At 34.3% G+C, this 27,815-nt stretch overlaps 1 protein-coding gene across 1 annotated transcript in view; it reads left to right on the forward strand.

The window, feature by feature from the left end:
- The window catches only part of LOC132715397 (5-oxoprolinase-like), a gene marked incomplete at its 5' end in the record, with an annotated part of 254,579 nt that overhangs the window by 99,778 nt on the left and 126,986 nt on the right, over positions 1 to 27,815 (forward strand). Inside the window, 3 exons of the mRNA XM_060698394.1 lie at positions 3,752 to 3,864; positions 20,141 to 20,204; positions 27,087 to 27,187. Of these exons, the coding sequence (XP_060554377.1) occupies positions 3,752 to 3,864; positions 20,141 to 20,204; positions 27,087 to 27,187 (278 nt within the window). The remainder of the gene's footprint in view (positions 1 to 3,751; positions 3,865 to 20,140; positions 20,205 to 27,086; positions 27,188 to 27,815) is intronic.

The raw sequence follows: 27,815 nt of genomic DNA on the forward strand, positions 1-27,815 counted from the left end.
TACCTAATTATGGCTCTTTGTTTTTTTTCCTTATAAAGAATATATAGTGAACAATTTCTTCTGTGCGCAACTCCTCCTACATTTCTCCACGGATTTTGACCAAACTTTCACAGAACCTTTGTCACCAAGTGCCCTGGTGCATATTGTTGGGGTTTTGCGATTGGATAATATTTGACCTAATTATGGCCCTTTGTTTTTTTTCCTTATATAGAATATATAGTGAACAATTTCTTCTGTGCTGAACTCCCTCTACAATTCTCAACGGATTTTGTTCAAACTTTCACAGAAGCTTTGTCATCAAGTGCCCTGGGGCATATTGTCAGGGTTTTGTGATTGGATAATATTTGACCTAATTATGGCTCTTTGTTTTTTTCCTTATACAGAATTATCAATATATAGTGAACAAATTCTTCTGTGCTGAACTCGTCCTACATTTCTCAACGGATTTTGTTCAAACTTTCACAGAAGCTTTGTCATCAAGTGCCCTGGCACATATTGTCTGGGTTTTGTGATTGGATAATTTTTGACCTAATTATGGCCCTTTGTTTTTTTAACCAGGTTTTCCGAAGGAAAAAACTGGTTATTAGATTGAGGTATGTCGGCGGACGGGCGGGCGTAAACAATTTCTTCTGTGCGCAACTCCTCCTACATTTTTCAACGGATTTTGACCAAACTTTCACAGAAGCTTTGTCATCAAGTGACCTGACGCATATTGTCGTAGTTTTGTGATTGGATAATATTTGACCTAATTATGGCCCTTTGTTTTTTTTCCTTATATAGAATATATAGTGAATAACTTCTTCTGTGCCCAACTGTTCCTACATTTCTCAATGGATTTTGACCAAACTTTCACAGAGGCTTTGTCATCAAGTGACCTGGCGCATATTGTAGGGGTTTTGTGATTGGATAATATTTGACCTAATTATGGCCCTTTGTTTTTTTTCCTTATATAGAATATATAGTGAATAACTTCTTCTGTGCCAAACTGTTCCTACATTTCTCAATGGATTTTGACCAAACTTTCACAGAGGCTTTGTCATCAAGTGCCCTGGCGCATATTGTCGGGGTTTTGTGATTGGATAATATTTGACCTAATTATGGCCCTTTGTTTTTTTTCCTTATATAGAATATATAGTGAATAACTTCTTCTGTGCCCAACTGTTCCTACATTTCTCAATGGATTTTGACCAAACTTTCACAGAGGCTTTGTCATTAAGTGCCCTGGCGCATATTGTCGGGGTTTTGTGATTGGATAATATTTGACCTAATTATGGCCCTTTGTTTTTTTTCCCAATATAGGATATATAGTGAACGATTTTCTGTGCGCAACTCCTCCTACATTTCTCAACGGAATTTGACCAAACTTTCACAGAGGCTTTGTCATCAAGTGCCTTAGGGCATATTGTCAGGGTTTTGTGATTGTATAATATTTGACCTAATTATGGCCCTTTGTTTTTTTTCCTAAGTATACAGATTATATAGTGAACAATTTTTACCATGCGCAACTTCTCCTACATTTCTCAACAGATTTTGACCAAACTTTCACAGAGGCTTTGTCATCAAGTGCCCTGGCGCACATTATCGGGGTTTTGTGATTGGATAATATTTGACCTAATTATGGCCCTTTGTTATTTTTCCTTATACAGAATATATAGTGAAAAAATTCTTCTGTGCTGAACTCCTACATTTTTCTCAACGGATTTTGTTCAAACTTTCACAGTAGCTTTTTTTATCCAGTGCCCTGCGCGCATATTGTCGGGGTTTTGTGATTGAAATAATTTTTATTTAATTATGGCCCTTTTTTTTTTTCCTTATACAGAATATAATTATAGTGAACACTTCCTCTGTGGCAATTCCTCATACATTATTCATGTTTTACATTGCACATAGTTACATTGTTTGTTGCTTGTATTTGTATTTTCAAATACAACATATTTATCTACAATGGTGGTAATTGAAAACCTGGTTTTTGGCATTGCCATTTTTCTTGTATGAAACCTGAAATATGGGTAGATGGCAGTCTGGAGATTATGCACATCTTTTTCTTTTCTTCCTATGTTGAAAATTCTGGTTGCTATTGGCAACAAAATAGTCTGGAAATATGGGCAAATTAAACACATAAACTGGATCCAGCGATAACTCAAAAAGTACTGAAAATATTTTTATGAAACTTGATATATGGGTAGATGGCAGTCTGGAGATTATGCACATCTTTTTTTTTCTTCCTATGTTGAAAATTCTGGTTGCTATGGCAACAAATAGCCTGAATTTCAAAGATTTCTGATTTAAATTTTTCAGCTTTTTCACTGTAAGTTCTTTATTTCTTAAGGTGTTTACTTCAAACTTTAAATATAAGTTTCTGGTCATAAACCACATCATATGTGACAAGGTTTACAACTCTAGCACAAAAATTATCAGAAAGAATTACCTCCTTGAACTCAGAATTTTTATGGAAAAAAATGTTGTCTTTTTTTAAATAACTTCTTTATTTTCCTAATGTATCTACTTCAAACTTCACTATATATGTTCTTAGTTATCACTGGCAACTTTTTGAGAATTAAAATACCCTAGCAAAGACTATTTTCCCCAGAATAATGTTCCCCCTTGAACCTTATTATTTTTTCTGAGAAATTGGGGTATTTTTACTTTCCAAACCCCTTTTCTTCAATCAATTAAATCCGGATATTTAACTATTGTATGGAGTTATAAATATAAACCGCGGGTAACACAGAATATTGATGGAAATGTGCAATTCAATTTTAACCCTGAAAGATGAAGAAACATGACAAGTGATCTGTTAACTTAAAGTCATATCTTGAAGTTTCATAAAAGTTGTCTAATTATCACAGTAATTCCGTGTATTATTAACTAAGGGGAAACTTAACAACATTAAACTGTGATATAGACAAATTAGAACTCAAAAGATTTAAGTTCAGTCATGTCATTCATTCACTGGTAAAATTGAATGGCCAATGGCCCATCAGAATGTTGCTGGGGTTCTTACCGGTAGGGGACTTATGGATTGCTTGCAATACTATGATAATTGCTTGTGCTTTCTAGGAGTACTCTAATAGATATTACAATATTCTCCTACTGATGTGTTTGACTTTCAATATAAGAAAAAGCCAAGCATGGCCCAAGCTAGATAGTGGCTCTTGTTTTCAATGCCAACTTGATTATATGTATCCATTCCAATTTACATTCTCACATGTATTATCTATTGTGCTTGAAAGGTTTCTACAAAAATAAGTTTGTTTTTACAGTCCTGGTTTTATTTTAGATATATTTTATAGACAGTTAAATTTTCTATTTATTTTCTATTTGCATAATCATTTCTTGGAATAAATATGGTATTTACACTGATTTATGTGTTGTACACTCACATATGGAAGTCCTTTGCATGAAAATTGGTTGAAAGAAAAATTAAGATAAACTTAAACGACTATCGATTATTGTTTCCCAAGAAATTCAAATGTCACATTTTGAAATGTTTACTTACGATATATATGATCTCAACTATGCATTTTGCCTGGGTTTGTAGTACATGATTTTCAATTTTGACACGAATTTCGAGGCATTACTTTTATATTGTATACTTAAAGCCTGTTCAAACATTATATCGTTAATGTATCTTTAAAAAATAAGTCTGATAAGTTGGACTAAACTGTAGATCAAAATGAACACCCTATTGACAAAGTGATGTGCCAGATTTGTGTTAGTTCTATTTATCTTGTCTGATCATCATTTTCAGGTAAGCCAGTGTTACTTTGACAATGGTTGGCTAAAGACAAATGTATACATATTGGAAAATTTACGGGCTGGTCATCTCATTGATGGTCCAGCTATCATCATGAATGGAAACAGGTTTGTATTGATATTGTGTTTTCATTAAGATAGGTTCTTATTTATAAAGTCTGGTTAATTTTTGACCATCCCTTGTATTAACATATCACGAAGTGATTCAACTGTATAAAATTTACTTATCAGTTATGAAGAAAAATTAATTGAATAGCATAAAGTAACATACATTGTAGGTATACATAGGTTAATATCTTCAAGGTCATATCACTAAAGATGATAAGTTATGAAGATTTTGTCCAGAACATATCTCATACATATATGGGGGGATTTTAGTGAAACTTCATTGAAATATTCACCACTATGAGAAAGTTCTGGCAACCTCCTATTTAATAAGATAAAGATGAAAAGTGTAAGTTATAAGGCAAAATTATTATTATTAATATATCACAAAGTGATTCAACCCTATAAAATTTACATATCAGTTATGAAGGAAAAAAGAATTGAATAAAAAAAAGTAATTAATTTGGTACTGTTGGCCTAGTGGTTAAGGCGTCCGCCTTTGGATCAGGAGCTCGAAGGTTCGAGGCCTATTGGGAGCATTAATTGGAGGATAATTGTTTCTCGTGGGACTTGTTCCTAAATGGCTGCTTCGTGAGCCGCGAGGTAGTTAAAATGAATGATTATCGATTTCTATCTGCCTTATTGGGCGCCTGGCAAAGTGTTAGGAGTTGGGAGGTACATGGTATGCATGCAAAAGGTGTAGAGACACTTTAATAGACAAGACCTTTACCTTTTACATTGAATATCAATATCTGGTAAAAAGTGTTCCCTCAAAAGCATTAAAAACTGCAAAATTATGTATTAGTTTTTTCTAATATTTTATGCCCCTCTTCAAAGAAGAGGGGGTATATTGTTTTGCTAATGTCAGTCTGTCGGTCGGTCTATCCGACCACATAGCTTCCCCTAATTATCTTGAAAACTATTTATCACAAAGTCTTCATATTTCACATAGTGATTGGTCATAAGTAGTAGATGACCCCTATTGATTTTGGGATAACTAGGTGAAAGGTCAAGATCACAGGGACCTTAAAGTATTCATCACAAAATATTCATATTTCACATAGTGATTGGTCATAAGTAGTAGATGGCCCCTATTGATTGTGGGGGGTCACTAGGTCAAAGGTCACAGGGGCCTTAAATGTCAGAATGGTTTCCGTTGATTATCTTAGTTACAATTCATCACAAAGTCTTCATGTTTAACATATTGATAGGTCATAACTAGTAGATGACCCATACCGATTTAAGGGTTACTCGGTCAAAGGTCAACGTCACAGGGGCCTTGAATGTCAGAATAGTTTCCACTCATTATCTTGATTACAATTCATTATAAAGTCTTCATACTTCACATATTGATAGGTCATAACTCAGTGTTTTACCTACTTTTCATAACAGACTCCGAAAAAAGGCCTCTTCCCAATTGAAATTTTCTTTAAAATCATGCAGTTTTCCCAAAAATCTGAACTTAAACTAGCTTTTTTACTTCCCAAATCAGCAATTTTAGCGATAATTTTCTCCAAAATCAAGAGGCTCAGGCCTCTTCCCAATTAAGAGAGAAAAATCACTGTTAAACTAGTAGATCACCCTTATTGATTTAAGGGTCAAAGGTCAAGGTCACAGGGGCCTCTAATGTCAGAATGGTTTCTGCTCATTATCTTGAAAAGTTTTCATCATAAAGTCTTCATAATTCACATACTGATTTGTCATAACTAGTAGATGACTTCTATTGATTTTTGGGTCAATAAGTCACAAGTCAAGGTCACAGGGGCCTTAAATGTCAGAATGGTTTCCGGTCATTATCTTGGTTACAATTCATCACAAAGTCTTCATATTTCACATATTAATTGTTCATTACTATTAGATGACCCCAATTGATTTGGGGGTCACTAGGTAAAAGGTCAAGGTTACTGGGTCCTTGAATGTTGGTAGTATGATTTCAGCTCAAAACAGAATGATTTCCGCTCATTATCTTGAAAAGTATTCATCATAAAGTCTTCATAATTCACATAGTGATTGGTCATAACTAGTAGATGACCCCTATTGATTTTGGTGTCACTAGGTCAAAGGTAAAGGTCACAGGTGCCTTAAATGTCAGAATGGTTTCCGCTCATTATCTTAGTTACAATTCATCACAAAGTCTTCATATTTCACATATAAATACACCGATAAACACTTTCAGAACTAGCAGACGACAGGCTATTCTTATCAGTAGTATTTCGAGTAAAGATAACGGTTTGGGTATCTCACTGTATATATCGTATGTAAAATGGTCTGACATATGGTAGGTTTAACAGTTAAATTAAATACTATGCAGTCCAGAGATGTGTTGAATTTTATACTGTGATGAAGCTAAGATCCAAAGCTTTCTATTGGTGTAAAATATTTTAAAATCGGACATTTAATCACAGCAAACTAGAGGTTTAAAAACAGCTTATTTTGTATTGTTTTAGCATAAGCGATATCGATTTTACTCGAAGGTAAGGGAAGCAACACGTATTTTTTCACTCGATACACCTCGGTTATTTACGTAGATCATATTGAAAGTGTTTATGGGTGTATTGTTCATAACTATTAGATGACCCCTATTGATTTTGGGGTCACTAGTAAAATTTCAAGAGCACAGGATGGAATGTCAGAATGGTTTCTGCTCATTATCTTGAAAAGTATTCATCATAAAGTCTTCATAATTCACATAGAGATTGGTCATTACTAGTAGATGACTTGTTGATTTTGGGGTCAAAAGTCAAGGTCACAGGGGCCTTAAATGTCAGAATGATTTCCGCTCATTATCTTGGTTACAATTCATCACAGTCTTTAATTTTACATATTAATTGTTCATAACTATTAGATGACCCCTATTGATTTTGGGGTCACAAGGTAAAAGGTCAAGGTCACAGGGTCTTTGTATGGTAGTTTGATTTCAGCACATTATCTTGAAAGATAATTATCACAAAGTCTTCATATTATACATAGTGATTGGTCATAACCAGCAGATGACCAGTAATGCTTTTGGGGTCATTAGTTCAAAGGTCACAGTCACAGGGCCTTAAATCACAAAGTCTTCATATTTCACATACTGATTTGTCATAACTAGTAAGTGACCCCTATTGATTTTGGGGTCACTAGGTCAAAGGTCAAGGTCACAGGGTTCTTGAATGTTAGTATTGTTTCTGCTCATTATCTTGAAAGCTATTTATCACAAAGTCTTCATATTTCGATTATTGATTTGTCATTACTATTAGATGATATGGTCACAGGGGCCTTATATGTCAGAATGGTTTCCGCTCATTATCTTGAAAACTATTTATCATAAAGTCTTCATTATTTTTCTTTTTTCTATAATTGAACACTTCCATGTACCCATTTATGGCAAGATTCTATAACAAAATTACCAATAATGTGAGTCAAGGGCTAGAAAGGGGGGCATATGTGTCATTCATCATTTCTTGTTATGAATTTGTTTCTTGCATATAACATAGGATGTTCTAGCATTTTCATATGGGCTGGGAAATGCTTATCCCTTATTTGACATCATTTCATGAAGTATGAGGCCTAGAAAGCATTAATTATAATAAGATTTACAAGGGAAAGAATCAAACACTGGTGGTCAGTACAGACAGGACCATCTGACTGTGGGTAACTACTAAGCTGTTACTCGACATAGCCTCGCTTTCAGGACCATTGTATCTTTACATACATATTGTCAGTGACTTTTATACGCCTGTTTGAAAAACGTGTCGTGTAATAGGTTCTCTTGTGGCCGACGGGCAGTGTCCAATTTTTGTCTGGAGCATATCTCCTACATGCATCGAGGAATTTTGATGAAATTTCATAGAAATGTTCACCACTTTGAGAAGCTGTGTCGCGCACATGAACCAGGTCTCAAGGTCAAAGGTCACACTAAGAGGTCATTGAAAAAAGCTTGTCCGCAGCAAAACTTGTACATGCATAGAGGGATTTCAATGTAACTCAGTGGCACAAATGTTCACAATTGTGAGGCAATATATCATGTGCAAAATTTAGGTCCCTGCGGCCAAGGTCAAGGTCACATATAGAGGTCAAGGTTCAGATGAAAATTTGAAAATGTGAATTATGACCATTTAGTCATAATTTATCGCGGGATTGAAACACAAATGTCATTATCATTACTACAGGTGTGAAACATGTAATTTAGGTTAATATATGCAAGGTCAAGGTCACTTAAGATGATAAAATATAGAGATTTTGTCCAGAGCATATCTCCTACACATATGGAGGGATTGTAATTATACTTCATAGAAATGTTCACCACTTTGATAAGCAGTGCCATGTGCATGAACCAGGTCTCTTGGTCAAAGGTCAAGGTCACAATTAGAGGTACAGTCAAACTTGCCATAGCGACTCACTGATTTAAACGACTTCCTGTCGTATAGGACCTTATTTTAGACCGCCCAACGTATGTCACTATATAAAATTAAAGTCACTGAATTAAACGACTCCCTGTCTGACGCGACTAACGACCTTAAATTTAGCGTCCCGTTACATTTCTTTGACCGAATTAAACGATTTTTTCATTTTCACAAGAATTATGTTTTTCACACTTCACGCTTTCAATTGACATTTGTCCGTCCGCGTCAAAATTGAGCGCCATAGTCTCGAATGTTTATCACCATTGCAAAAGGTGTTAATTCAGCATTGTCACTATTTTAAGCCATAGCATTGAAACTGCTGTGTATTAAGATAGCAATACGAAGTTATTAGTCATAATAACTGTCCAAGTTTAAAAAAAAAAAAATCGACAACCGTCTGACAACGTGCGGATAGAACCGGATAGGACGTGCGGATAGAAACATGTACAAACATCCGGGCACTTCAGATCATACAAATATGGCTGACAAAGCACATAAAAAAAGAATTGTCCTGACTCTTGAAGAAAAAATTCAGGCCAATAAAACATAACCAAATTTGCATGACCAAGAAACAGACAACAATGTTGGATTTTTTCAACAGAGATAGAAGATGACCAGTCAGTTTTGTGTTTTTAGGGGGTTTTATAATTCAGACTATAATGAACACATTTTAGTATTTTAGTAATTTTAATGATATTTAAAATTGTTAACATGATACTTTTATAATAATACATATATGTACATAATTTTTATGCCACCGCAGCATCTGCGATGCGGTGGCATATAGCGATTCATCTGTGTGTGTGTGCGTGTGTGTGTTATATAGATTATATAGTGAACTTAAAAAATCTTCTTGTGAAAAACCACTAGTCCAATTTTAACTAAACTTGGCAGGATTGTTCCTTGGGTGAAGGGCTTCCAAAGTTGTTCAAAGAATTTCATTCCATGCAGAAATCTGGTTGCCATGGCAACCAAAATGAATTATAAGAATAAATTTAAAAAATCTTCTTGTAAAGACCCAAAAGGCCTAGAGCTTAGATATTTTGTTAAGGCATTGTCTGGTAGACCTCTAACAAGATTGTTCAAATTATAGCCCTGGGGTCAAAATTGGCCCCGCCCCGGGGGTCATGGATTTTCACTATGTACATATAGTAAAAACTTAAAACACCTTCTTGTAAAGACCCAAAAGGCCTAGAGCTTAGATATTTTGCATAAGGCATTGTCTTGTAGACCTCTACCCAGATTGTTAAAATTATAGCCCTGGGGTCAAAATCGGCCCCGCCCCGGGGGGTCATTGGTTTTCCTTATATGTATATAGTAAAAACTTATAGTAAAAACTTCAAAAAAAATTCTTCTAGCAATTGACAAATGCTAGATGTTAAATATTTTGCATGTAACATTGTGTAGAAAACCTCTAGCAAGATTTTTCAAATTATAGCCCTGGGGTCAAAATTGCCCCCGCCCTGGGGGTCATTGATTTCAATATATACATATAGTAAAAAATAAAAAAATCTTATTGTCTGAAGGTACCAGGCTTAGAGCTTTAATATTTGTTAAATAATATCATCTAAAGGTACTTTACAAAAGTTATTCAAATTTTGCCTCTTGTGTCAAAATTAGCCCCGCCCCCGGGGGCCATAGGTTTTCCTTATATGTATATAGTAAAAACTTAAAAAAAATCATCTTCTCTAAATTTACAAAGGCTAGAGTTAAGATATTTTGCATGAAACATTGTGTAGTGAACCTCTTGCAAGATTGTTCAAATTATAGCCCTGGGGTCAAAATTGGTTCCGCCCCGGGGGTCATTGATTTTCATTATGTACATATAGTGAAAAAATAAAAAATATTTTTGTCTGAAGGTACAAGGCATAGAGCTTTGATGTTTGATATATTATATCATTTATAGGTCCTCTACCAAAGTTGTTCAAATTTTTACCCTGGTGTCAAAATTGGCCCTGCCTAGGGGCAGTGATTCTCATTATGTTCACATAGTAAAAACAGAAAATAAAACAAATGTTTTCTGAATGGGAGAAAGCTATAGCTTAGATATTTGACTTGAAATGTTGTTTGGTGGACCTGTATCAAAATTGTTTTGAATTAAACCCTTGGGTAAAAATTATGCCTTGCCCAAGGGGACAGTGACCTACTTTCTTGTCCTTTGATGTACAGCAATGACATTTTGACCATGTGCACAGGTTTAGTTGTAAAATTGAACTTTGATATTAGGTGACCTAGATTTTGATGATGTGACCTACTTTCTTGTCCTTTGATGTACAGCTATGAAATTTGACCCATGCGGTGGCATAGCATTTTTCTCAAATGCAATCTTGTTTATTTTTAAAAACATTTTAACTATAATAAAAGTATTTAGATAAAAATTATCTTATTTCTTCACTAAACCATATTTAAATATTACATATACGTATTAACACAATGAAAACACAATCAAAGAAAGAACAAACAAGTAAAAATAGCATTTTGATACAACTGATGATTTTATTTGGGTACCTGGATTAAAAGGCTCCCTGTCATATGTGACCTTTTTGATATGATCCCATGGAAAGTCACATATGACAAGTTTAACTGTAATTGAAAAACACTTGTCTGGAGCAAAACTTCTACATACATAGAGCGATTTCAATAGAACATGGGACAAATGTTCACCGACGAACGATTTCATGGCCATCATGGCCCTTTTTATGCCACCGCAGCATCTGCGATGCGGTGGCATATAGCGATTCACCTGTGTGTTTGTTTGTGTGTGTGTGTTATATAGATTATATAGTGAACTTAAAAAATCTTCTTGTAAAAAACCACTTGTCCAATTTCAACCAAACATGAGAGGATTGATCCTTGGGTGAAGGGCTTCCAAAGTTGTTCAAAGAATTTCATTCCATGCAGAAATGTGGTTGCCATGGCAACCAAAATGAATTATAAGAATAAATTTAAAAAATCTTCTTGTAAAGACCCAAAAGGCCTAGAGCTTAGATATTTTGCATAAGGCATTGTCTGGTAGACCTCTACCGAGATTGTTCAAATTATAGCCCTTGGGTCAAAATTGGCCTGGCCCCGGGGCTCATTGATTTTCACTATATGTACATATAGTAAAAACTTATTTACCTTCTTGTCTGGAGGTACAAGGCTTAGAGGTTTGGTATTTGGTATATGATATTATCATCTATAGGTACTCTGCCAAAGTTGATCAAATTTTGCCTCTAGTATCAAAATTAGCCCCGCCGCTGGGGTCATAGGTTTTCCTAATATGTATATAGTAAAAACTTTAAAAAATTATCTTCTGGAATCTGACAAATGCTAGAGGTTAGATATTTTGCATGAGACTTAGCGTAATGAACCTCTAGCAAGATTGTTCAAATTATAGCCCTGGGGTCAAAATTGGCCCCGCTCCGGGGTCATTGATTTTCACTATATGTACATAATTTTAAAAAATTAGTAAAAAATTTAAAAAACTTTTTGTCTGAAAGTACAAGGCATAGAGCTTTGATGTTTGCTATATAATATCATCTATAGGTCCTCTACCAAAGTTTTTCAAACATTTCCCCTGGTGTCCAAATTTGCCCTGCCCAGGGGGCATTGATTCTCATTAATAAATGTTTTCTGAATTGGAGAAAGCTACAGCTGAGATCATTGACACGAAACATTGTTTGGTGGACCTGAATCTAGATAGTTTTGAATTATACCCTTTGGTCAAAATTTTGCCTTGCCCAAGGGGACAGTGACCTACTTTCTTGTCCTTTGATGTACAGCAATGAAATTTTGACCATGTGCACAGTTTTAGTTGTAAAATTGAACTTTGATATCAGGTGACCTAGATTTTGATGATGTGACCTACTTTCTTGTCCTTTGATGTGCAGCTATGAAATTTGAACCATGTGCACAGATTAAGATGTAAAGTGAACTTTGATATCAGCTGGCCTAGATTTTGACAAAGTGTCTTACTGTGTTGTCCTTTGATGTACAGTCATGGAATTTTGGCCATGTGAAATATGACCTTCACCACCAAATTCACTAGACTCAACTGCATTGATAGATTCCTACTCTGATCTTTTATTTGAATAACAATAGATTTAACCACTTATCTGATAATAAGAAATAGATAGGTCAGTGATCTTATAATGCATTATGACAATCTTCAATTGTATAGAAACAAAAAAATCTGTTCCTACATTACTATTTAGTGTTGTATTAATGCCGTTGCATAGCATTTTTCACAAATGCAATCTTGTTTAATGCATTTAAAAGAAGTTTGATTAAAATGAGTAAAACATGTGCTCACAGAATTTTCAAATATTAAAACAGAGGGAAGTCATTTTATTGATTTTCGTTAAATTATATGGTAGATTTATATATTTAAGGATATATATTATATATACAAAAGTTATATAAATCCAACCTAAGGTATCATAAAAGGCCCTTTTCAAGATGTCACTTAAGTTATTTAGAACTATGTACAGTTAAACTTTGTTCACTCGAACTCAGATCGATCAAATACCTCCCTTCCCTCGAACTCATCGCCCAGTTCCGGCAAAATTCCTATATAACATATAATGTTCTACCTCGCATCGCCGGAACACCCATCGCTCAAACCTGTTCTCTGGTTCCTTCGGCAGAAATATATATATCGAACACAAACAGACAACAAAAGTTGCGGGTCGACATATTCTAAATAATTGACAGTCGGCGACACATGTTTTTAACACCTTGTGATCATGACAAAGGCAATTAAGGTTAATCGAGACAAAATAAAACCGTAAATAAAAATGTAACCGATTTGTTTGTTATGATAAAATTATATATTTGCCATCTATAGTAACGATAAAAAGAAAATAACTCCTGAAATGCGCAAAACTCAATAAATAAATGACGTTCATCTGGATGGCTATTATTACAACCGTGGTTCATGTATCGTGAATTGTAACACTATTTATAGAATATGACACTAATGTATGTGTGTTTATTTTAGTAAATGACTACAAATAGATGCTGCTGTAAAAAAATATTTTTTTTAGATATTTTATTAATTCATCATTTAAAATAAAATTCATCCCATAATAAACATATAAGATTTTGAACATTCTTCACAGTTTGGATAATGATTGCCCAATCGAAGTCAACCAATTACAATATGCATCATAGATTAACACAATGTGTACTGTTAATATTGTTTTCAATAGGATAATAATTCTTAATATGACGTATTCGACAGACAGATGTACTAACAAACAATATTATTGACGTATTTATCATTTGACAATGTAAGCTGGAAAACCTTTAGGCTTATGTTCTATGTAATAATAATTCAACCCCGGTTGGCTCGAACTACCGATCTCTCTAACAAATGTGCACAGGCCCTCCGAGTTCAAGCGAACGAAGTTCTATTGTAGTAAAATACATGTAAGTCTTCCTGTGTGCATAACATGGAAATTTGGCATGAAGCATTTTTCAGGAAGACTTCAAAATTTTTAGCTCACCTGAGCTAGCTCAGGGTGAGCAGGATCATTGAATGTCTGTCGTCCGTTTTCTGTTGTTCGTCCACATTTGTTTGTTAACACTCTAGTGGTCACATTTTTGCTTCAATCACCATTAAACTTTGTCAGGATGCTTGTCTAGGTCACAGGAGCTAAAAAGAGAAAAATCTTGTTAACACTCTAGTGGCTACTGTTTTGAACATGGAAATTGGTCTGAAAGTTTGTTTGATGACTTCTAGGTCATGTTTGAATATGGGTCACCTGGGGTCAAGAACTAGGTCACAATGCCCATATATGGAAAAACCTTGTTAACACTCTAGTGATCACATTTTAGACTGAATTATCATCAAAGTTGGTCAGGACACTTGTCTAAGTATTTGCTCTGATGTCTGACTCAGTTTGCTAAGTCAGGTGAGCGATTTGGGGCCATCTTGGCCCTCTTGTTTTATAAATCATGCAGCTTTAGTGAAAAATAGCACACTCAATGTGTCCTTAACTCCGTATCATCTTCTAGCTATATGTCTCGGGTTATCTATCCTGGGCCATTTTGCCCTCTTGTATAATGTTATTTATGTTCCAGTAGTCACACCTGTATAGGAAAACAGTTTACGTTGAGTAGAAAAACACATATAAGTCTTTAAAACAGGCATGCTCTGATGTGACTAAATAATTTTTGTCATCTATATTTAGACTAGGCATTTATTTTCCCTGATACAACATCAGTGCAGTTATCTTCTCCTCATTCATATGTCCAAAAGTTTTAATAGGCTAGGCATTTTAGCCAAAAATAAGACCCAACCTCAAACAAATTCCTTCAGAAAAGATATTTGCATATTTGTTATCTACTATATATGTGTTGCTACAGGAAAAAAGTCCTCAAGAAAATTCGAAGTATAAAATGCAAAAATGTCATGTTTTGAAATCATGTGTTTTCAATTAGAAAAATCTGTGAAATTAAATAACCCAGATATTCTGCGCAAATATGGTCATTAACAAAGTAACACATTAATACACAAACATGCTTTATTTAATCCAAAACACTTCAACCAATGTTGATTACATTCATAAAGTCACAACACTGCATAATCTATACATCATCATTTAGACTGGTATAAAACATTACCCCACCCACTAATGATAAATATTTTTTTTAGCTCACCTTGCACAAAGTGCAGGTGAGCTTTTAGGATGGCCAACCAAATGGCGTCCGTCGTCCGTCCACATTTTAAATATTCTAAGGACATCTTCTATGATACCGCAAGGCCAATGTTAATGAAACTTGGCAGGAATACTCTTTGTATGAAGCTCTATCAAGATTGTTCAAAGAATTCCATTTCATGCAGAACTCTGGTTGCAATTGGCAACCGAAAGAAAAATCTTTAAATATCTTCTTTTAAAGAACCGTAAGAGCTAGAGCTTAGATATTTGGCATGAAACATCTTCTAATGAGTGTCTACCAAGTTTGTTCAAATAATAGCCCTAGGGTCAAAATTGGCCCCGCCCCAGGGGGTCATTGATTTTCCCAATATGCATATAGTAAAAACTTAAAAAATCTTCTTTTAAAGAACCCAAAGAGCTAGAGCTAAGATATTTGGCATGAAACATCTTCTAGTGAATGTCTACCAAGTTTGTTCAAATAAAAGCCCTGGGGTCAAAATTGGCCCCGGCTGGGGGGGTCATTGATTTTCCCTATATGCATATAGTAAAAACTTAAAAAATCTTCTTTTTAAGAACTGTAAAAGCTAGAGCTTAGATATTTGGCATGAAACATCTTCTAGTGAATGTCTACCAAGTTTGTTCAAATAAAAGCCCTGGGGTCAAAATTGGCCCCGCCCCAGGGGGTCATTGATTTTCCCAATATGCATATAGTAAAAACTTAAAAAATCTTCTTTTAAAGAACCCAAAGAGCTAGAGCTAAGATATTTAGCATGAAACATCTTCTAATGAGTGTCTACCAAGTTTGTTCAAATAAAAGCCCTGAGGTCAAAATTGGCCCTGCCCCAGGGGGTCATAGATTTTCCCTATATGCATATAGTAAAAACTTAAAAAATCTTCTTTTAAAGAACCCAAAGAGCTAGAGCTAAGATATTTGACATGAAATATCTTCTAGTGAGTGTCTACCAAGTTTGTTCAAATAAAAGCCCTGGGGTCAAAATTGGCCCCGCCCCGGGGGGTCATTGATTTTCCCTATATGCATATAGTAAAAACTTAAAAAAATCTTCTTTTAAAGAACCGTAAGAGCTAGAGCTTAGATATTTGGCATGAAACATCTTCTCGTGAATGTCTACCAAGTTTGTTCAAATAAAAGCCCTGGGGTCAAAATTGGCCCCGTCCCAGGGGGTCATAGATTTTCCCTATATGCATATAGTAAAAACTTAAAAAATCTTCTTTTAAAGAACCCAAAGAGCTAGAGCTAAGATATTTAGCATGAAACATCTTCTAATGAGTGTCTACCAAGTTTGTTCAAATAAAAGCCCTGGGGTCAAAATTGGCCCCGCCCCAGGGGGTCATTGATTTTCCCTATATGCATATAGTAAAAACTTAAAAAATCTTCTTTTAAAGAACTCAAAGAGCTAGAGCTAAGATATTTAGCATGAAACATGTTCTAATGGGTGTCTACCAAGTATGTTCAAATAAAAGCCCTGGGGTCAAAACTGGCCCCGCCCCGGGGGTCATTGATTTTCCTTATATGTGTATAGCAAAAACTTAAAAATCTTCTTTGAAAAAACCCAAATAGCTTGAGTTTAGATATTATACATGAAACATCTTTAAGTAAATACAGTGGAACCTGTCTAATCCGAACTCGTCCGGACCAGAAGAAAAGTTCGGATTAGAAAGGTTTCCGGATTAGAAGGGTTTTTACATGTTTGTTCATGTTATTGGCAGTATAGTTTATAAAAAGAAAACGGGAATGCGTTTGAAACTGCAATTTTAATATTTAAATATCGTTTCCGCACTACTTCTCTGCAACTACTTGCTGGAATTCAACGAAACTTTATTGGAACCTTCAATACCAAGAGGAGATGCGCATATCATCGGCTTGTTCCGGTCCGACCCTTTAACTCAGAGTTATGGCCCTTGATTAGTTATGCAATATGCATATGGAGTAAAAATCGTTTCTGGAGTAGTTCTCTGCAACTAATGGCTGGAATTCAACGAAACTTTATGGGAATCATCAATATCAAGAGGAGATGCGCATATTGTCGGCTTGTTCCGGTCAGACACTTTAACTCAGAGTTATGGCCCTTGATTAGTTATGTAGTATGAATATAGAGTAAAGATCGTTTCCGCACTACTTCTCTGCAACTACTTGCTGGAATTCAACGAAACTTCATGGGAACCTTCAATACCAAGAGGAGATGTGCATATCATGGGCTTGTTCCGGTCAGACACTTAAACTCAGAGTTATGGCCCTTGATTAGTTATGCAGTATGCATATGGAGTAAAAATCGTTTCCTTGCTACTTCTCTGCAAATACTGGCTGGAATTCAACGAAACTTTATGGGAACCTTCAATACCAAGAGGAGATGCGCATTTCGTCGGCTTGTTCCGGTCAGACACTTTAACTCAGAGTTATGGCCCTTGATTAGTTATGCAGTATCCATATAGAAAAATATTTGTTTCCTCGCTACTTCTGTGCTACTACTGGCTGGAATTCAATGAAACTTAATATGGGATACTAAGAGGAGATGTGCATTATAATAATAGTCGCCTTGTTCCGGTCAGATACTTATAACTCAGATTTATGGCCCTTGATTAGTTATGTAGTATGCATACATCTCATTGGCCATTCCAGATTTTACTATCTTAAACACAAAGTTATGGCTGAAAATTTATCAAGTTCAAAGAAAATTACTGTTTATGCCATGATTAATATATAAATAAAGCCTTATGTCTTCAGTTGTTGTGTTAATAATAACCAGTACTCGGCGGGGGATATAAATTCAACAAATTTGCTTGTTTACACATTGATGGACATTTGTAATAATATCGTTTCACATATTTTTTTCCTTATGTCAACATAACATGGGCATATCAAAACAAAATGGTATTCGTCTTCTAAATCCATAGTATTAGAACATAAACAATATCTTTCACTCCTTTGGATTCTATTTTGACCATATCTACCCGTTTGTACTCTTAGTGTATGTGCAGACATTCTAATTCTTGTTATGTAAAATCTAAGATTCTAATATGTTAAGATAGTTTTGTTAAGATAGTTTTCGTATGAATATAATTCTTTATAATTTTTACAAAGTTCTAACAGAATTATTTTCTATAGATGAATGCCGTATCTGTATATAATTATCGAAAACTCTTTGTTTAAATATTTTTGGAAATTAAATTTACTATCTACGATATTATTTTCAAAAAAGTATTCGGATAAAGCATATATATATATATTTAGCATTTCTTTAACATTTGATACCCAGTTTTCTATCTTTATAACAATCAGATAAACTTAATTCATATGTTTTCCGTAAAATTATATTGTCAGTATTTATCAATTTGTACCAAAACTTAATTATTCTTACGTGTCAATTTATATACAATGGGTAATGGCCGAGTTCGCCGTATATACGAACATTGCTTGTATTGGCTCTAACATTTAAAATTCTTTTACAATACTTCAAGTGAATACGCTCAATAATCTTTTGATTTGCTATAACCCCATACTCTCTGATTCATATGATATGATTGAACCTACAAAAAGAATCAAATAATTGGCATAATAATTTGGGTTTTAAATCCATGTCTTCTGTTAAGAAGTAAAAGTAATGTATAAAGTTCCAGTAACAACTTCCTCATTAATAGGTAATAGTTTTAGCTTGATTACACCCTATTGGATACGCTGTCTATTTTTCATATAATATGCTGGAATATATTATCATTTCGCTTAGAAATGCATTATGTATTACAAAATACGTTTGTTTACATCAAATTAACATATCATTTGATTTAAGTATGATTTCCACAATTCATAAAACATGCCAACTCTTTGAAATAAGTCAAATTTAACATTTTAAAAATATCCCTAGATTTTCGTGATTTTGGTCACAACACGCTTCCTTAGAGAATAAAAATTTACATAACTTGTGCATACACATTTTTTTACTTACTCAGTAAAGCCCCAGTCACATTAGAGCTTACAACCAGTGAAGACCAGTTTATGATCACCAGTGACCTCTGGTCGCGAACAATCTTTAAAACGTCATACGACGGTCATCGATGATCTTTGACAGTCGCAGGTTATCTTATTTAGGTCCCACGACCAATTTCAGTCGTAGAGAGGTTTTTGAGCTTGCACAAAAACCTCCTTGCGATCAAACAGGTCGCAAATGATCTTATAAGGTCTTAAAGCTGTCGCACGATGGTCGTTCGGAAGTGCGACAATCTTACGACAGTCTTTACAAATTGCCACTAGTCACTGATAATCTTAAGTAGTCTTTAGTAATCGTGTGATGGTCGTACGACAAGTTGTAGGTGATCACATGTTATGTCACGGGTAGTCGTAAGTAATCCCAGGCAATATTGAGACCATCGTACGTTTACTTATGACCTGTCGTGCGATTGTCAATGATGACTTGTCTTACGATACTCGCAAAAGTAAATTTATCTTTGCAAAAATGGTTTTGGTCGCAGACAATTGCTGATGATCGTCAGTTTTACAAGTCGCATGTGGTCGCAAGTAATCGTAAGCTCTAGTGTGACTGGGGTTTAAGATGTGTGGTTAATTCTGTGTCATATTAGATAATTGTACAAAAGAAAACAATGTAGAACAGTGAGTAAAAGATACACTCTCTTTTCATGATTATTCATTCAAAATTGTGTATAAAATCTCGAAGTTATATGACACATTTTGTCATCTGCATAATAGATTGATTGGTGGTCTACTGACATATTTTTTACTAAATTTTATACAGAAGAATATAAAATGACTAAAATTACTCACCTTTGCACTAGGAATGCTGGAATTGAAGGAACTTCAGATCTTTCAACGAAAATATAATAAACGTGACGTCTCCGAACGTGCATAAAATTAAAGTATGGTGTAATTTAAGAAACACCTTTTAATATCGATTTTTACTAAATCTTTATGATCGATTTTTCAGGATTCTGCAAGGAGATTTTTTGAGGACTTTTTTCTCAAAATGTAGATAATGTTTATCTTTTATTTAATTGTGAAAACATTTGTGAAGGAATTAGTTTTACCATAATTTCTATTATGACTGGCCTATAAATGTTTTTCTCAGTCAAGATAGGGTAAAGTATAAAGTAAACACATTACTATACACAATAATTTCACTATATGATCACACTAATTGTAGTCTGTATTAGTTATGGGTATTTTAAATAACTTGTTCTTTTTCTAGTATATAATGCCAAAATGTTTATATATTTCAACAGCACAGTATTGGTGGAACCAACCTGTCAAGCTTTGATTACCAAATCAGGTGATGTTAAGATAACTGTAAGTATGAAATGTTTGTATCATAGTTTGGAGACCTTTCTGTTGAAAATATGTCAGGGTTAAATCGTATACATATACATGCACAGTGCGTTAACTGGAGTGCGGGTATTAGTTACCCGCACTCCAGAGCATCCCCATTGATTGGCTCATTTTTGCTGGGGTTTACATATTGTGACGGCAGAGAAAGGGAAAGCGAAAGAAATGTCATATTCAGATGTTCGTTCATTGGTTCATTTTTGCCGGGGTTTCATATTGTGACAACAGGGAACGTGCTTTTATGTTTGACTATGATACAAAAGAGAAAGAACACCAAAACACTCGGCAATCTGATTAATACTCGGGGGCTACGCCCCCCTCGTACAAATCAGATAGCCTCGTGTTTCGGTGCTCTTTCTATTACTTAGTTGACAAAGAACTGCATTGCAATTAAATAAAGTCACTATACACAGAGGGTCTTTACATACAAAATTTGTATATATTAATATTTAACAAGATATTTAAACTTCAAAACTAAACATTATACATGTATTTATATTCCTGCAAACAAAGTTTGAAAAGGGTAAACAGAGTTATATTGTCCACAGGCCTATCTGTAAATGCTATCCTTCCTCCAATACTTTTGTAGCTATGTATCTGTCGTAAAGACAACGTTACATTAGCGGGAAGAAGAGTTTATACGACATCATTTCCGTTGTATTGTTATTTTACCGTTAATAAACATTATTATTTTAGACACAACGCAAAGTAGTTGCTTCTTATTTCACTGACCCCTTTTACAGTATCCTTAGAAACAAAGTTTATTTCCATCCCATACGGGAGTTATAGTATTTTGAATATTAATTATGCCACTGCAGACTTCCATAAGAAATTACTACAAATAGCAATTAGTGACTCTCACAGGAACCATTGACTTTTCATAGGAACCATTAACTTTCCATAAGAACCGTTGACTTTTCATAGCAACCATTTACTTTCCATAGCAACCAGTGACTTCATAGCAAATAAGGACTTCAAATAGCAATTAGTGATTCTCATAACAACAATGGACTTCATAGCAAACATTTACTTTACATGATAACCATTTACTTTTGATAGAAACCAGTGACTCCAATAGCAACCATTGACTTCATAGCCGCCAGTGACTTCATAGCAGCCATTGACTTTTCATGGCAAACTCTAAATTTCCATTGCACCAGTGACTTCCATAGTAAACATTGATTTGTTACTTAAGAAATAATATACCCCAAACTGTGATTTTATTGCTCAATAACATCACTGTTTGGAGTTCGGATGCGGGGAATTATATCACGAGGGCTTAGCCCGAGTGATATAATGATGCGCATCCGAACGACAAACAGTGATGTTATCAAGCAATAAAATCATCGATTTGGAGTTATTATTTCGATTCTAACACGACATCAACAAAGAAATACTGCTGTACATGATAATTAGCTAAATTGCATCTGATTTGTTTCCGTACTTATTGTCAGCGCGTCACATTTTTAGTGGTTACGTCACGTGTATAATGATTACGTCACATGTCTAAATATAGAACGTCAAACAGTGATTTTATTGCATAATAACACACACTTTCGGTTCTTCTATGTTCAATAGGGAAAAATTTGGGTCGTGTTAGAATTATCAATCAGTGACTTACATAGCAAACATTAACTTTCCATAGCAATGAGTGAATCTACCATTGATTTTCATAGCATTCACTGACTTCCAAGGAAACCACTGTATAGCAATCAGTACCTCCTTTAGTAACTATTGTTTTCCCCTTAGCAGTAAGAACCAGTAATGTTTTGCACATGCACTATTTCAGATGCAAGTATGAACTTTGTGATATCAGTTTCTGATTTAGATTTTATTTCTGCTTTCGTTTATAGTTTACAATATGACTGCCGCCACGAGAAAAGGGCACTGGGGCATTTTTAGCTCGACTATATGAAGTATATGGAGAGCTGTCCTACTTGCCCCGGCGTCCACGTCCAGATTTCAGATTAAAGTTTTGGTGCAGTTAAATACTTTTCACTATAACTTTGTCATTTCTTAAGGTATCAACTTCAAACTTCAAATATATGTTCCTTATCATCAACCACATCTTATGTGACAAGGTTCATAACACTAGCACTAATAATTTCAGATTTATCTCCCCTTGAAATTAAAATTTTCCTTAAAAAATACTATTTTTTACTGTTACTTCTTTATTTCTTGAGGGATAAACTTCATACTTCAGATATATATGTACCTTATCATCAACCACATCTTATGTGACAAGGTTCATAACTCTAGCACCAATATTTTCAGATTTATCTCCCCTTGAAATTAAAATTTTCCTTAAAAAATACTATTTTTTACTGTGACTTCTTTATTTCCTAAGGGATATACTTCATACTTCAAATATATGTACCTTATCATTAACCACATGTTATAAATACATGATTTATTTTCATCGAGTGGTATGAAAATAAATATTTCACGAGTGGCGGTAGCCACGAGTGAAATATGGTAATTTTCATGCCACAAGATGAAAAAATATGTTTCACTACAGTGAAAAATAAATTTTTACAGTGAAAATACGGAAAATGAAAATACGCATTTTATTTCATCAATATTTTTTAATATTTCATTTCTAAGTATATAATAAATGTACCTTATCATTAACCACATGTTATGTGTTAAGGTTCATAACTGTAGCTCCAATATTGCAAGAATTATATCCTCATAAACTTAGATTTTTTTACTTAAAAAATGTTATTTTTTACTATAACTTTTTTAATTTTAAAGGTATCTACCTCAAACTTCAAATACTTATTCCTTATCACCAATTACATTTTATGTGATAAGGTTCATAACTCTTGAAGCAATATTTTTAGATTTATCTCTCTTTGAACTTAGGATTTTCTTTAAGAAATATTATAACTTCTTTACTTTTTAAGGTATCTACTTCAAACTTCAAATATATATTTCTTATCATTACAGACATGTTGTTTGACAAGGTTCATAACTCTAGCATGACTTTTTTCAGAATTATTCCCCTTGATCTTGGAATTTATGTTAACAATGTTTTTTTTACTATAACTTAATACTTAATTATACATAATTGATTTTTCTTTCATAGTTTTGTCTTTCTTACTGCATCCAGTATTTCATTAGTTGTCAGCTTCGCTGTCTGCTGTGACAGCTCTTGTCTATTAATTTTTAGTTTTATAGCTAATAGTTAAGTACATGCATTATTGTGCTCTTTATTTCACATCGATATTGCAAATACTTTTTGAGATATAGAGGTTTAAAAGAGGACATTAATGCAACGTCAACGATAGATTTACGTAACATCATAATCTGACAACATCAAATGTAGTCTAGCAGATAACAAATGAAGTCAAGTGTTTCGAAAGCTTTAATTTTGCACTAACTACAATGATTCTTAAATATATAAAGTTAAGATAGGTAAATCAAAACTAATTTACATTTGTATATAAAAGTACAATTATCTTATTCTTGAATAATACATGTACAACCATTGCATTTTATCATTTAAAAACTTGAACCTGCTGTCATATCCTAAGAAACTTAATAGTAAAACATTAATTATAAAAAAAAAATGTTAACAATGGAACTTGAAAATAATAACAAAATTAGAACAGTCTGTACACATGCAGAGTGAATCACTCTTCAGTATATGCCGTACATGGCATCTTGGTATGCAGGTCTTACATATTTTCTAACATTACAGTATAAATATTCATGCCATGTAAGACTTAATCCTGCGGGCTGTATAACCTTGGGAAAGAAAAGGTTGGTGTTGGAACTTCAGTATAAACATCTAATCAGCGATCCGGAATCTCCTCGCTCTCTATTCTTTCCTTTACAAACACAGCCGTCTTGTCTGCAGCAGAAAAATCTGAAGCTGTGATATTTCTGTATGCCTTTCACTTTTAGGAAAAATTGGGTCAAATACGACTTCCAGTCATATCTGTGTGTAAATAATGTTATTTTATTGAAATGTAGTTAACCTTTTACCCCATGAGCATATTGCGAAAAATGGCCATTTTCATTGAAAAGCCTCCTGTAACAAGTTCAAACTGCTATGAAGCTATGAAAAATGCTTCAATACTGATGAAACTTGGCACAGATGTTGACTACACCATAGCCTCTGTAACAGCATGCTCAATCGTAAATTTCCTGTTACCATGGCAACGGGGGGACGTCTCAAAATGCCAAAAATCACTATTTTGCATTGTTTTTTTCCATCAAAACTGATTTCAAAGTGCTGCAACTTCTCCATGAATTTAGATAGAGTAAAGGGCTTTTCAGTGTCAGTTACTAGTTACCCTAAGATTGACCTGAGGCCATTTTTAGCCTGTCACATGTCCAAAATTTTCTTGGATGGGGGACGGCGCCGAAAAAGTGGTCATTTTTTTTAACAACATTTCTCAAACGAAAACCAGTGTTTGGGGCCTAAATAGGGCATTTTTTCACTGTTTGATGCCTCAAAAAGGGGGTGGGGGGCAAAAAGCCGTCGAAACACGCTTATATGAGGGAAAGGGTTAATAATGTATAGAAAGTAAATTCTTATTGCAAAATATATCATCTTTGTGAAAACATATTTTAGGTATTGCATTTATTTATTTTTTCTGAAATTGCATATAAAATCAATAACTATTTTGTTTGTTGCTAGTATGAATGTGTATTGCTAGTGATCGGCGTGTCTCTGATAGTGATATTCCCTTTTCTTAAGGAATTTTGATAAAACTTTCACAAAAGCTTTGTCATAAGTGCCCAGGGTTTTGAGATTCGATAATGTTTTACCTAATTATGGTCCTTTTGGTTTTTTTCTTAATATAGAATATAATAGTGAACAATTCCTTCTGTGCGCAACTCCTCCTACATTTCATAAGGAATTTTTACCAAACTTTCATGATTTTTGGCCGGGTTGCACATGTGCAAACCCGGGTTATAGTATGGTGAATGATGGGCGGCGGGCGGGCGGTTGGCGGGTGAGCGGGGAAAAATGTTCGTAACAGTTTTCTCAGCAACTACTTATCACAGCCTCTTGATATTTGCCATACAGCATTGACACATGGTCCCATACTGTTGGATTTGATTTCAGGTCTGTCGCTCATCCACTTCCTGTTTACCGACTTAGTTAAATTTTGGACATTAATGGAGAATGGTAGGAAATTTTCGTAACAGTTTTCTCAGCAACTACTTATCACAGCCTCTTGATATTTGGCATACAGCATTAACACAAGTCATGGTCCCATACTGTGGGATTCAATTTCAGATCTGTCGCTCATCCACTTCCTGTTTACCTACTAAGTTAAATTTTGGACATTAATTGTTAATGATAGGAATATTTCGTAACAGTTTTCTCAGCAACTACTTATCACAGCCTCTTTGGCAAACAGCATTAACACATGGTCCCATACTGTGGGATTTGATTTCAGATCTGTCACTTATACACTTCCGTTTACCGACTTAGTTAAATTTTGGACATTAATTGTTAATGATAGGAATTTTTAGTAACAGTTTTCTCAGCAATTACTTATCACAGCCTCTTGATATTTGGCATCCAGCAATAACACTTGGTCCCATACTGTGGGATTCAATTTCAGGTCTGTTGCTCATCCACTTCCTGTTTACCAAATAAGTTAAATTTTCAACAGTAATGGTCAATAGTAAACATTTTTTGTAACATCATAGCCTCATGATATTTGGTATGCAAATGCAACCCGGCCTTTTCTGTCTTTGACCCATTTTTGGTTTTATGATTTGATTATTTTTGACTTACCGGTAATTGTGGCTTTTTGTTTTCATTATATGGCATATATTGTGAACAGTTATGTGCACAACTTTAATTCTCAAGGGAATAAGATATTTTAAATAAACTTTGTGTATAGCAAGCATATGAAAAGACCTTACTTAGGATTGCTTTTTTGCCCTTAGGGTCAAGGCCACTATAACATGAGTTTAGAATGAGATATCTCAATGATACTTGGTGTATAGAAAGCTTATGTAAATATATCTTTTATGATTGCTTTTTTAGTCTGTCCATAAACTTTTACTTTAAACAACATCTCCTCATAAACCACTAAGGCAATTTCATCCAAACTATTCACAGGAATGTTCCTTTGGTGGTCACCTTTAAAAATTGTTTAAAAAATTTAATGCCATGCAGAACTGAGACCGGTTGCCATAACAACCGAAAGAAAAATCTTAAAAATCTTCTTTTAAAAAACAAAAACAGCTAGAGTTAAATATTTGGCATGAAATACCTTTTAGTAAGTGTCTACCAAGTTTGTTCAAATAATTGCCCTAGGGTCAAAATTGGCTCCACCTCGTGGGGGTCATTGATTTTCCCTTATATGTCTATAGTAAAAACTTAAAAAATCTTCTTTTAAAAAACAAAAATAGCTAGAGCTTCGATATTGAGAAGGAAACATCTTCTAGTGAGTGTCTATCAAGTTTTTTCAAATAAAATTATTCAGGTGATACATGAGGACCATCTTGGTCTTCTTGTATTAACAACATTTCTCAAATGAAAACAAGTGTTTTGGGTCAAAATAGGGCATTTTTTCACCATTTTAGGCCTCAAAAAAGAGGGGGTGAAAAGGTGTGAGGTTAGACCTTAAACATGTATCTGCATTTCAATCAAACTTAGAAATAAAAGGTTCCTTGTCATTCTTGAAGAGCCTTAATAATCAGTTGAATCATATAAGAGCCATCATAACCCACTTGCTCAACTATGCTATTACACTTCTTAATTTATACAATGTCTTGTAGAATGCAGTCCTCATAAAATATATTATTTGATTTGTTAAATTGGGAATAATCATTTGTAATTAATATGTATTAGTGTAAGCTATATGTTTTCAGATAGGTTCTGGAATGGTAGAGAAAGTGGGGAAATCTTTAGACATGATACAGTTGTCTATATTTTCACATCGTTTTATGAGTATAGCAGAGCAAATGGGAAGGTATGTAGTGTATTAAGGGTTTTTTATTATGTTCCAGAAGGGTGAGCATATAGTCACCCCTTTGTCCGTCCGTCCATCCGCTATTCTTGTCCGGGCATAACTTTGAAAGAACAGGAGGTATCAACATGAAACTTTCATTTTTAGCTCACCTTGCACATAGTGCAGGTGAGCTTTTAGGATGGCCAATCAAATGGCGTCCGGTGTCCGGCGTCCGGCCACATTTTATTTAAACGACATCTTCTAAAATACCACTTGGCCAATATTAATGAAACTTGGCAGGAATACTCTTTGTATGAAGCTCTATCAAGATTGTTCAAAGAATGCCATTCCATGCTAAACTCTGGTTGCTATGGCAACTAAAAGAAAAAACTTAAAAGTTCTTATACTTCAAAATGGAAAGGACTAGAGCTTAGATATTTCTCACAAGGCATGAGCTTGTTGGTTTCTACAAAGTATAATCAAATTATGGTCTACAGTTGAAAATTGGTCTCTGTTTTGGGGGTTAAAGGTTTTTTTTATTGCAAGATTGTATAAACTGTCTTTGTAGGGATAAATTGAAAGTGTATCTTGTATTTTTTGTCTCAACAGACATTGTTTTGAGGATTTTTTCTGTTAAAGCATTAGAAAG

This window comes from Ruditapes philippinarum, unplaced genomic scaffold, assembly GCF_026571515.1.
Source record: "Ruditapes philippinarum isolate M1 unplaced genomic scaffold, ASM2657151v2 ctg66_1_1_1_1, whole genome shotgun sequence".
Lineage (NCBI taxonomy): Eukaryota > Metazoa > Mollusca > Bivalvia > Venerida > Veneridae > Ruditapes > Ruditapes philippinarum.